This window comes from Electrona antarctica (genome assembly GCF_951216825.1).
Source record: "Electrona antarctica genome assembly, chromosome: 10".
NCBI classification, from domain to species: Eukaryota; Metazoa; Chordata; class Actinopteri; order Myctophiformes; family Myctophidae; genus Electrona; species Electrona antarctica.
The window spans coordinates 46,868,062-46,880,378 of record NC_136791.1 but is presented as its reverse complement, the minus strand read 5'-3'; the positions used below and the strand labels follow the sequence as shown (position 1 = coordinate 46,880,378).

Below are 12,317 nucleotides of genomic sequence, written 5' to 3'. Positions count from 1 at the left end.
TCATACAGTAATTTGCAGATAATTTCTTATTTTTCTAGCTAAACCAAGCACTTAGTTAGTTTACTAAACTAGTGTACTCTACTACTCTACTACTCGTATGTACTATTAATCCATTTAATGTGGATAATGCCCCTGTACCCTGGGGATTTGGGCGAATTTGGACTAAGCCCTTATAATGTCCTTAAAGGGACACTTCACCCTTTTTGCAAAAAAATATATGTTAATGGCGTTTAGAAGATCTAGAACACTTTCCTGGGGGTCTTTGTGTGTGTAATTTGTGGTTTTAGATATTTTAGATTTTAGCAGTGAGCCCAGTGTCTCTGATGTCATGGACACTGGGCCCACTTACTTCCAGGACTACGTGTTGTCTCAGTAAGACTGCCCACCCCTATCCACAAGGAGGAGCAGTGCACCAAAGCATTATGGGAATTGTAGTCCAGGAAGTAAGTGAGCCCAGTGTCCATGACATCAGAGACACTGGGCTCACTGCTAAAATCTAAAATATCTAAAACCACAAATTACACACATAAAGACCCCCAGGAGAGTGTTCTAAATCTTCTAAACGTCATTAACATATCATTTTTTGCAAAAAGGGTGAAATGTCCCTTTAACCTAGGCCAATACTTGTGTGCCTGTATCTGAAGAGACTAGCATTTCCAACAGCTCCCTGTTTTCCCTCATTGCTGTTCCAGTCAAGTGTTTAATGATGGAATTACACTGATTTTCCATGGAAATTAAAAATGGCCAATAAAAAAGGCAGTCACGTTTCACTCAGACTCTCTAATGCTCAAAGGGACTGCTCATTCTGCACGGTAGTATATGCCTCGTGTTACATCCCAGCACATGAATAACAACGACAAGAGGCTTTTAGTAAACAGCCATAACTCACACAGAAACTGTTTAGAGCCGAGGTATGTAGACCTGGCCAGAGTGAACATCATCTGTTATTTACTACTCTGCTGGGCCTGGCGCGCTAATGTGGGACTGTTTTACACTGCACTCCGATACGTACAAATACTGCCCTGTGACGTCTGGATATGAAACAGGCAGCGGCGGCGGCCATTGTTCATGGCCAAGTATTCTCAGGGGGATGGATGTTGGATGGGGGGGGGGGGGGGGGGGCTGAGTGTTGGGGCATACACAGCCGGGGTTTGTGAAAGTGACATTATATCTATTATACAGTATATCTCTCTGGTGTCTGTGTGTACACGCAGACTTTCCACTCAGACCTCTCGGTGAACCATGGCCACCCTTTTTCGAAAGGCTTAAAGGGCTTGTCTGATATCTCCTCTCACCAGTCGCTTGGTCAAAATGCATTTGTGATGTGTCAGGATTCAGGAAGGATATCGGATTTGTATTCCAGAAAGGTGGAGTACTAATGATTTCCACCCTCAATCAGACACCACATGCTGAGTGCTTGTGTTTGTGCATCAGCTGCTGTTAAGACTTTAAGCTTTGTACAAGAAAGTCCTTTCCTTGAGCACTGAGAAAGAGAAGAGAGAGATGTACTGTGTCAAGAGCCAGCCTCTGCTGACAAGTGCAATTATATCAATATGAGCAAAATGTTCTCATTTTGTGCTGAGAAATGATTAAAAAGCAAAGTCATGATGATACGATGACTCCCTCACACACCAATTGTCTCAGTTTGTTGATAAAAAGAGGGGAGAGAGAATTTCAGTGAGCTGTTGGTTGTTGCTGCCCTCCAGAGGCCATGGAGAGTTGTACCGGCTTAATGTCTTCAGAATACATTAGCTTTGTGTTGTGTCAGCCATTGTAATTTAATTGCAAATGACCAATCCATTCAGCCCCTAACAGCTAAGGCTGTTAGGCCTATATAAAAGATTTATTTTCAACTATGTAGAAAAATCATACTGTAAGCTCCTATTTGTGAAATGTTTGAAAGCCTTGCGGCCCTGATACATAATGAACATATAAATCTTTGACCTTTCACATGACAAGAAACACAAGCACTGAACACAACCTGCCAACATTGCCATACTATTAGCTGAGCCATGAGAAAGTAACTTACTTCAACCTTTTGTCGAATTGCCTCAAGAGGACATGTTTCTCACGTCATTGTGTAGTCAGGCCTTGTACCTTGTGCCACTTTTCCTGTCTTTTAAAGATTATTTTTGGAAAGCATTTCTTGCTTTATTAGGCAGTACAGTAGGAAAGGCAGTACAGAGAGAGGGTTATCAAGTCGCACCAGTTATGAGCTGGATTCAAATCAGGGACACTACTATTGGGCCTATATGTACAGTACATTATATAAATATGAACTGGTTAAACAATCTTAATAACCTAGCTCTCCGTTTTTAGGTGACATATTGTACTTCCTTAGGGTTTCTTTATCTTATTTCAGTTCCACCGCATCAGCCAGGTAAAGCTACGCAGGTCGAGTGCATCACAGGAACAGGACAATGGCAAGAGAGGACACTACATCTTCATCAGGAAGATGTAGTATACTGTACCTCAAAACGTTGTCCATCTCTGTACTCTGCACCTAATAAAAAGGCATCAAAGCAGGCCGAGTCACTCCAGTGCCTTCCTTTTCACCTCATTGTTCTCTTTAGGGAAATTCTTGGCCGAAACTGAATATAGGAAACAGTTGGTCGAAAACCGAATATCCGATTAAGATTAATATTATATATATTTTTTCCTACCATTGCTGTCATGGCCGTACCTTAAAGCTACCTGATTTATGGCAAAATAAATGGTTATGGCAAAACTTAACTTAAATAATAATCACTATTATGGGTCCATAAAACATTTATTCAGCTCTTTTGAATGCATTAATTGCATACACTATTCGGTGATATATTTTCTGCCTATTCGGTTCGAAACCGAATAGGCCGAAAATGCATTTTTAGCCATTTTCTGCCGAATATTTTCTGCGGACGAATATTCGGTGCATCACTAATTTTGAGGATTTCCATTTCCATTTTAAGCAACAAACATTCCCAACGACAGGTGATATCTAAGACACTCGTATAATTTACGTAGCACTAAGCTGCAAAATCTTGTGTCTAGACTGAATGTGGATGAAGCAGTCCATCCAACACATTTGACATGATAATCCTACAGGGTTGTAAATCTTGTCATGTTTCAGGTTCATACATTTCAGGTTCAGCATACCATGCTGTTTTCCAATGTTGGAAAATACACTTGTATAGCTTCTGACTGTGGGCCTGCAATGCCACGTTCATAATTCAAACCTTGACTCTGTCAGATGCTATCTTAAGCTGGCCACTGACCACTGAAATAAATCCACCTAAGCCAAAGTCAAAATACAGGTTTTACTAGAACAGTGTTTCTTGGGAGAAGTGGGAAATGTTGTTTGACAAAGGCAGGAATTCATGCTTAAGGTAAGTACCTTAAACATGAATTCCTGCCTTTGTCAAACATTTCCTTTACTTTGAATAGACTCAACGAGATTTTTCACTCTGTAACTTTATTCTCATTGTCTCCACCAGGCCGAAGGCATGGGGAGAGAGTATGTTTTGCACTCCGTCCGTCCGTCCGTGTGTCCGTCCGTCCGTGTGTCCGTCCGTCCGTGTGTCCGTCCGTCTGTGAACAGCTAATCTCCGGCACCGTTAACCCGGTCGATGCCAAATTTTGCACACGCACTCCCTGGATGCCAACGATGAACCTCTGCCCCAAAAATTCCAGAACGGCCTGTTATAGCGCCACCAGGAGGCCGCTTTGTGCAAAACAAGTTTTTGGACAGTACACCTACAGATTTTGTCCAAACATCACGCAAATTGGTACACAGTTTCTCTAGAGCCATTCAACGAAACGGGTCTTTCAGATTTCTCAGACTCCATCCTGATTGGCTAAGATTGGCTTCCAAAGTTTGCAGGAGTGCTCAGTTTCAAACAAAATGCTGCAAATCATGAACACATCGTCTGATTTCCGTGAAATTGCGCACGCACATTCCCACTAGGCCGAGGAAGAAATGCCACGTTAACATTTTCAACTCAGCCTCATGGTGGCGCTATAACTGGCCGAAAAGTGTTTTTACCTCCAACTGCACGGATTTGTGGATAACTTTGTATGCCAACTCCCTAGAGGCCAAGGAAAAACCTTTGCCTGGAATTTTTCACATCTGCTCTTTATAGCGCCACCAGGAGGCCGACATATGTAAAACACATTTTCTAATATTACTCCTTCAGATGTTATCCAAATTTCACGCAAATCGGTACACATGCTCTCCATAGTCATGTGATCAAGACGGGTTTGTTTGATTTCTCATAATCCACCTTCATTGCCTACGATTGGCTTCTAAACTTTTCAGGAGTAGCCCGCTTTGTACCCGTTTTGTACAAATCGCCACAACTACTCAGCCTCATGGTGGCGCTACAACAGGCCAAGCCGTGTCACGCGCACACACACACACACACACACACACACACACACACACACACTTATATTACTCCTAAACATTTTGCCAAACATCACACACACTCCTATCCTCCTGGTGGAGACCTGGGCACTTTCTCTAGTTTTATCTGTTCTGTCAGTCAAGTCATTCTGTAATTCTATCTTCATCCGTGTTTCTCCTCAGCGAGTTGGCCAGTTGATCTGAAATTCACTGACCAGTGACATTACAGTATAGTACAGTATGTTAATGTTTGTTATAGCCCACTTTACCATTCCAATAGTGCTGCACGATTCTTGCTCAAACGTGAATCTCGATTCGACAAGAATTGAGATCACGATTCTCACACGGTTTTCATTTCTGTAGTTGCTGAACATTACTACATTAAAAATGTGGCACATGGAGCCAACTACTGTGGCTTTAAACAGACAACATCAAAGTGCTTGACTTAAAGGAGAATTCCATACTAGAAGGCTTTCTTACCTTTATTTGTAGTTGTTACGTCCCCACCAAAGAGGTCCAGGTGTTATTTTGTGCAAAAGTGCATTATTGGCTATTTCCCCTATACCATAAGCCCTCAATGAATTGCATTGAATTGAATGGGGCTATGGGGTGTTGTGCTAATTCGCTTATTTCCATCGCTCAAAAATCTTTTATTTTGTATATATCCTCTTTTCATAATGTAAATAGTATCCCAAGTGGCACACTTTACTATTTATTTCGATGGAAATAAGCGAATTAGCACAAAAACCCAACTCCCATTGAGGGCTTAGCCTATATTAGGGGAAATAGCCAATAATGCACTTTTGCACAAAATAACTCCTGGACCTCTTTGTTAGGGACGTAACAACTACAAATAAAGCCAAGATAAGAAAGCCTTCTAGCATGGAATTCTCCTTTAAACATCTCTTAAAGTCTCTCCCTTGTAGCAAAAACACAAGAGTAACTCAAATGAATTGGACAGCCAGCTAGTGCTGCACCATTCTTGCTCAAATTTAGAAAGGAGATTGCATGGATGTCTGAATCTAGATCTCCATCTTTTTTCAATTAATTGTGCAGCACTACTTTCAAACCCGTTATACGCAGTACAGTATAGGTGTAATACTATCCCCTGTGACCAAAACATTGCCCTTAACCCATTTAGGTCTGACGTCGAAATAAAAAAAATGTTCGCTCTGAAAGAATATACCTATTCAAAGATTTGTGCCGCATTTTTATGATTTTTCAAAAATAGCAGACCTACAAGCTCGTAGCGCGCCACTCGGTGGCGCGCTATGAGCTTGTAGATCTGCTATTTTTCAATAGCTAAACACCAAAAGGGGTTAAAGGCTTTAGACCCAAATGCTCATAAATTGTTCACGTTATGGCACATTATCTTTTATACCAAATAGATGCCATTATCATTTAGCATTTTGGGCACTTAATCAAATCTAAAAAAAAAAAAGGGTAGTAAAAAGTGATGCTTTACAACACATACTAAAGAGAAGGTTCAGCGAAACTGCCGCTGCTGCACTGCAACTTGCTATTCACAAGCTGACGGTCCTTGGCCTGCTGCTTCATGTCCTAACACAGGGGTTCTCAACGTTTTTGGCTGGGGACCCCCGGAAATGCTTTGGCAATGTCTCGGGACCCCCGCCCCACCCCCTCCCGACCCCCAATATAAATTTACTGCTACAATATCCTTAATAAAATACACCATAAATACACAATACACCATAAATAAATACTGAAACCAGATATAATCATTAGGGAAGGTGTATGCATGTACTATGTGTACTATATGTAAACTCTTCATTTCCACTTTCCAGCCATTCAGTTGCAAAAAAAAATATATTTATTTATTTATTTATAATAATTTGGCGACCCCCCCCCCCCCCCCCCGAGGGGTCGCGACCCATGGGTTGAGAACCCCTGTCCTAACAATGATTAAAACCATAGCATGACTAACAAAGACAATCACAAAGAATATCACATATAATAACCCGTTACCTGTGAGAAATGCAAATTAAAATGATGCACATATTATTGTGCAAAAGTGCATTTATTTACTTCATTCATTTGGCACTTCATTATCATCATTGGTCACATAATGTAGTTACCATGAAACAAAAGTGAGTGAGTTTCCTGACACTACTCCAGGTTTAAGCTTTGTGTCAGTTGTACTGCCCAGCAGAAACTGTAGGTTAACATGCTTTATATCGAGTCCTTTTGGGGATAATTGTTGTAGTCGTGAACAGTCGTGAATCAAATAATAATATAGAGGAAAGAAATTATGCTGATATACGAGAACATTTCATTATCCAGACCATCATGTACAAAATGTGTTTTTTTTTTGAGTAATGAATAAATATCGGTTACTCAGGGGAGTAACATTTTTGACAATATCTAGCAAATAAAGAGAAGAAATTACTGATATTTTAATTCAAATCTATGTTAGGATCATCAGGGACTTTTCTGACAGATCCTTGATGGGCTCTAAACAGATTGAGGAATAGGGAAATGTCGTGACAAGCAGATGCATACAAATAGTTTCATTAGGCAAAATATAAAAAATATTGAAATAGGCAAAATATTAAATTTCACATGTAGGTAAAAGTAAATACATGCAAAAAGACAATATCAGGGAGAGACTAACGCAAAGAAGCTCTGGCAAAGAAATATTAGATTATTTTACTTACAAAATACAGAAAAGAATGTTATTTTCAACAGCCCAAGGCATTGTCGTTATAATAGAAGCGTTTCAGACATGCTGTAAGCTAAGTGCTTTAAAGTGAAATCAAGAACATAACCATATAAACTGAAAGAAATGTTCAAGGATTTAAAACTGAAGAACTGAATTACTTTCAGGCAGTTGGGGTGTTTCAAGTTAACAGTAATCTCTTTAAAATGGTATAGCAAACTACTTAAAAGGTAAATAGTTCTTGCTCGTATTGGTGTTCTTTTTGGTTATCACCAAGCCTTAGTATGGCTCCCATTGCATGTCCCAGGTGCCGTATCAAACACATTACCTTTACACAATTTCACTTTTGGAGATATCACAAGTTGACCTGCACAGCTAATGCCGGCAGAGGTACCTATTATGGTTTAAATTCTTACTTGACATTATATTGTTAACCTTTTTATAAAACACACAAATAAATGCCTCCTGTGTAAGTAGTCTTTATACACACGTCCAGAGTTCTGCCAGCTCCGAACATGAGCGCTAGTGCTTTCTCTCAAGGTAATTCGAGGGAACCCATCCTTTCCTTGGCCTGCCACTGTCTAGAACTTTGCAGTACCACCAGCCATTGGGGTTTCGTTCCAAAACCTCCAGACTGGTCCCCTCTGGGAATCCCATGGTCTCCTCGTCACCGTGGTAATCTGCTATGGAGACGTACATCTCTCTGAGGTTGTTGTGGATGATGTGGGGCTTTGGCTTCACTGTGGATACCGGGAGAGCGCTCTTGGGAGAGACGTGGCCGAGAGACTCTGAGCTACCAGTACCAGGTCTGCTCCTGTTGGATAATACTGTGTTAATGACCGCCGCTGTGTTGCGTGGCACCATGCCGAAGGAGGCATTCCGCCGCACAGTGGGGCTGGAGCGTGGGTGGTCAGTGGAGTTGAGGGATTCATTCCTCCTGAGAGAACTGACGGGACTGGGCCGGTCCACGATGGGGGCTGATATGAACACAGACTGAGGTCTGACAACCTGCTGCTGTTTGATAGCATTCTGCTTCAGAGATCCGTTGACTAGACCGGTGGGTTTGGAGATTCCACCCGGTGGCTTGGAGGGTACGGGTGGTGTGACTCTCTTCAGGTTCTGGTTGATGTTGTTCAGGGCCTGGACTCTCTGTTCATTCTTCTCAAGGCTGTTAGACTTACTCAAGCTGCCCGGTTTGGTGGGGGTACCGTCGGACTCTGACCCAGCAGCCATGTCATCCGGCTGCCTGACGGGCTCCAGGAAGTAAGTTGGAGCCCAGCCTTCGCTATCGCCCCAACGGACGAACCACCAGCCACTCTCCTGCTTCTCCACGACTTCCACCTCCACCCCTGCAGGGAAGCTGAGCTCACATTCTTGGACCTTGTCATAAGGGTCTGTTGTGCGATAAAGGCTGCAACCCTCCAGGTCAGAATCTCCCCGGCTGCCCTTGGAATAGATGGAGATGTCCGACGTGCTTTGGGAAGAGAAGGAGTCCTCGGAGGAGATAACCGAAGCAGTTTCTGAGTCCTCTCCTTTGGAGGCCTTGGGGCCATTCTTTAGCTGCCCTGTTGGCCTTAGCTGTCTTCTTAGGGTGCTGATGTCCATCTTTTCTGCACTGGAGGCCTTGGCCAGCTGGGGTTTAGGCCTTACTACCGGCTTAGGTTTAGAAGAAGATTTGGTGGAAGAGGGCGTTTTGTTCTCCTCTTGGTCTTTCTTAGGTCTGGACTGCTGGGACAGGTCTGGCGTGGATTCATTAGAGGCAGATGTATGACTGGAGGCCTCCCCAGCTTTGGTCGAAGACGTGCTCCCATTCAAGTTGATCTTGAGCTTGTTCCCTCCGGCTCTTCTTCCCCCTAAAGTGGTCTTTAAATTTGCGGCCCTGCCATTTTCAGACACGACACTTGTCTTGGAGGAATTAGAGTCTCCGCTGCACTGCCTCTCCGGAGTCTCTCGGAAGGGCCTGAAGCCGTCGTTCTCATAAATACACTCTTCCTCTGCCTCGCCCTCTTCAAACGACTCGCCCATCTTGAAGGAGGCACTGTGAAGCGACGAAGCTGGCGAGGGCTTGGGAGAGGGCTGAAAACCCTTCTCTGACGAGGTGTCCTCGTTCTTGCTGTCCACCAAGGAACTGTCTCCTCGCAGGAATTCAAACTCGGACTCCATGTCCAGGTCGCCGATTGCCGGGACATCATATTCTGGCTCCTCATACACAGGCCTAGTGCCAGGAGACACGGGGGATTCTGGAGCCTCAGAGCCAGGACTGCTGGGGGGCGCAGTCTCTACCGAGTCCTGCTTCTTAACGGGTGGAGCCGGGGGTGGAACTTTGGGTCGGCTCAGTGTGCTCGTTCTCCGGTTCAGGTTTGGCTTCTTCCGTTTGTCGATATAGGCGCAGGGAGCCCAGCCCTCCTTCTCTCCTATCTGGACGTACCACCAGCCGCCAGAGTTCTTCTCAATCACCTGATGATACATGCCCAAGAAAGAGTCAGTTTAATATCGGTGCCAGTGTAATATCCTTCAACTTGTTCTTTAACACAAGCTAGTGCCATTGCTAAGGTGATTCCACTGCTTTATAAATACTAGCCCTTACCCGTTGTGAGATATTGCCTCCCCCTTGCGCTCTGGGTGCGTTTTTAATTCACTAATAAATTCATTATTAATCTATAATTTGTTAAAGGGTTAGTTAAGCTTCGTTAAGACCTCCATATTATTATGGTCAATGCCTGTGTGAAAAGTGGGAGTGATTGGTGCAGGCAGTGAGGAGCTACGGCAGTGTTTCTGACACACAGACAGACACATTCAGACATTGACTGAATTATAGTATGATGATTATAGTATGATGATGATGATATGTGTGTGATTATTATGCAAGAACAAGATGATCATGTAAAGGAACATCTTGAATATCTGATTTAGCTTACCTCGGCTTTCTGTCCTCCATTAAAACTGATACCATCTGATATACACGACTGGAATTCTGCAATAGTGTAATACTCTGCTTCAACAGTAGGGGGCTCTGGAGGTGAAGGCATTTGGAATCCCTAAAATGAGAGTGGCACAATTAATTATAACGCTATGCTGTGGACCAAAGAACATGTGTGGAAAAGGAGGAAGAAAACATACCAAGGTTGCATCTCTTCGGGGTGGTGGTTTTTGCCTGAGAATTGGTGAACCTGTTCCCAAAAACAACAGAGATGCATGTCATTGTTATTACTACTTTTACGGGCAGATGCCATGGCACACTCCCAAGTATGAGCAAACAAGTCACACAAATGCAACGTACCGATCTCAACTCTGTGAGGAGCAACACGGGCTACAGCTGGAGAAGCAGGCTCTGCTTTGCTCTTCGCTTCTTGTGGTGTGTTGCCAGGGCTGGTGTCACAGCAGGGGATAGGCAGGCTGATCTCCCTCCTAAGCACACGGGGGCTCTCCTCCGGGAGGCCTTCAGTCTGCACGTCCTTTTCACTCAGGGCTTTCTTGTTGAGCAGGTTGCTGATCTCCATGATGTTGCCAATGATCTCCACTGGACCAGTCACCGTCTTCTTACGGGGGGAGAGCTCATCCTTCGCCTGCTTCAGATAGGAGGCTGGAGCCCAGCCCTCCTTATCTTGGTACCTGGGAGGTACCAAGGCAGAATTGGTCAAAAGAGGGAGGGACATGCATAATGTGATATTATGTATATATATAAGATATGAAAAGGAAGTGAACCAAACATGTCTCATGTCTGCCCCGTCACATTATCTGGAACCGTGATTTGATGAATTGAACAAGGTGGACCCTCTTGTAAACAAGTGTAATGCTTAATTGGGTTGTCCACTCACAGTTAACAGTCTTTGTATTGAGTTTGTGCTTTGAAATGTACTGTAATTCTGCAAACTGTTAATAAATATTTCAATCAATCAATCAAAACCCGACCATTACCTGATGAACCACCAGCCTTCTAGGTTCTTCTGTATCACCTCCACAATGACTCCTTTCTCAAAGGCAATCTCGTCCTTCCCCTGGCCGGTGTAGGGCTGCACTGTTACATACTTCTCTTCTGCCAAGGTCAGAGGAGAAAAGGTTGTGAGAAAGGCTGCATGTCAGTCTGGATATTATTCAAGAAGATAAAAAGATCTAAAGGTTTTTATCTTGAGAGAGAGAGAAGAAAAAAAGGAAGTGATGCATATCTAAAAATGTCATAATGGTATCATCAGAATCCCAGGCAATATTTCTTTCTCGTCAAATACATGGCACAATGGTATGTAATAATAGTAGTCGGTAGTCACTGACATTTACTTTGATCAAGGGTAACTACACTGTGAAACTCTATGGTAAACTCTATTTGACACTTAGGCCTATGTGTCAAACACAAGTACAATAAGTGACACAACACAGACTTCTGGCTTTGGGACAGCTTCAGCTAGCATCTCATAACTCTGCAGGTAGCAGCAAACAGAGGCACCATGTTGATTTGTGACTTCCCAAGAGGCCAAGGGGCAAACTCTTGACAGTCTTTCATGCCATTACAGAGCAGAGGTCTCTCCTCACCATATAACAGCACAGGAAAAAAAAGATCATTTAAAAATAGAAGAGACAGAGATGGCCGCCTGTAAGCTAACCTGTCAGAATAGAGGACTGTAAATCTTTTTGATTTATTTTGTAACCGTCGTTCCTCCTCCGCAAGTTCTAAAAAGGGGTGAATGGCTTTGGGATAACTTTGATTATCCTACCTGTGAGTCATTTCAAACCCTATGGTATCCCCTACACGAGAGACCACATTTCTACCACTCAGGCAAGAGTCAGTCCTCACTTGGCCTGGGGAGATATTTGTGCTCATGAACTTCTGGCAGTACAACTTGTTAACCAGTAGGTGTCCTACTCCAGGGCTGGACTGGCCACCGGGCATACCGGGCATTTTCCCGGTGGGCCGCGACCGTAGGGGGCCGCCATGATTAAAAAAAAAAACAACTTTTTTTTTTTTGACAGGCAGGCAGGCCAATAGGCGGCAGGCCACCAGGTAGCGCCCCCCCTGACCCCCCCGGCGGTGCAGTGCAGGGGTGGGGCCACATAATATTATGTTGCTTATGGCCACTACTGTTTGTATCATTTATGTTGTTCTGTAAAAGTGGTGGTATTAGGGCTTGTTTGTGTGTGTGCCTCGACGGAGTGGGTGGTAGAGTTTCTGCTATCTGCGCGCTGGTTGTGGTGGGCCGGTCTGGGCCAAATTCACGCGAAAATGCCCGGGCCGAATTTTTGTCCCAGTCCAGCCCTGTCCTACTC

General features: G+C 43.7%; 1 protein-coding gene and 1 long non-coding RNA gene across 3 annotated transcripts in view; one reads left to right on the top strand and one right to left on the bottom strand.

Annotated features, from left to right (window-relative positions):
* LOC306931558 overlaps positions 1-12,317 on the top strand; it is a 67,451-nt gene that overhangs the window by 11,773 nt on the left and 43,361 nt on the right. The gene's annotated exons all lie outside the window — the stretch shown is intronic.
* Positions 6,384-12,317, bottom strand: part of LOC306931547 (SH3 and PX domain-containing protein 2A-like) — a 97,227-nt gene continuing 91,293 nt past the window's right edge. For both annotated transcript variants that reach the window (XM_079512954.1, XM_079512955.1), the window contains 5 exons: positions 10,977-11,094; positions 10,339-10,670; positions 10,179-10,228; positions 9,977-10,096; positions 6,384-9,515 (listed from right to left, as the gene is read on the bottom strand). In XM_079512954.1, coding sequence (XP_079369080.1) covers positions 7,581-9,515; positions 9,977-10,096; positions 10,179-10,228; positions 10,339-10,670; positions 10,977-11,094 — 2,555 coding nt within the window. In that variant the 3' untranslated portion in view covers positions 6,384-7,580. The remainder of the gene's footprint in view (positions 9,516-9,976; positions 10,097-10,178; positions 10,229-10,338; positions 10,671-10,976; positions 11,095-12,317) is intronic.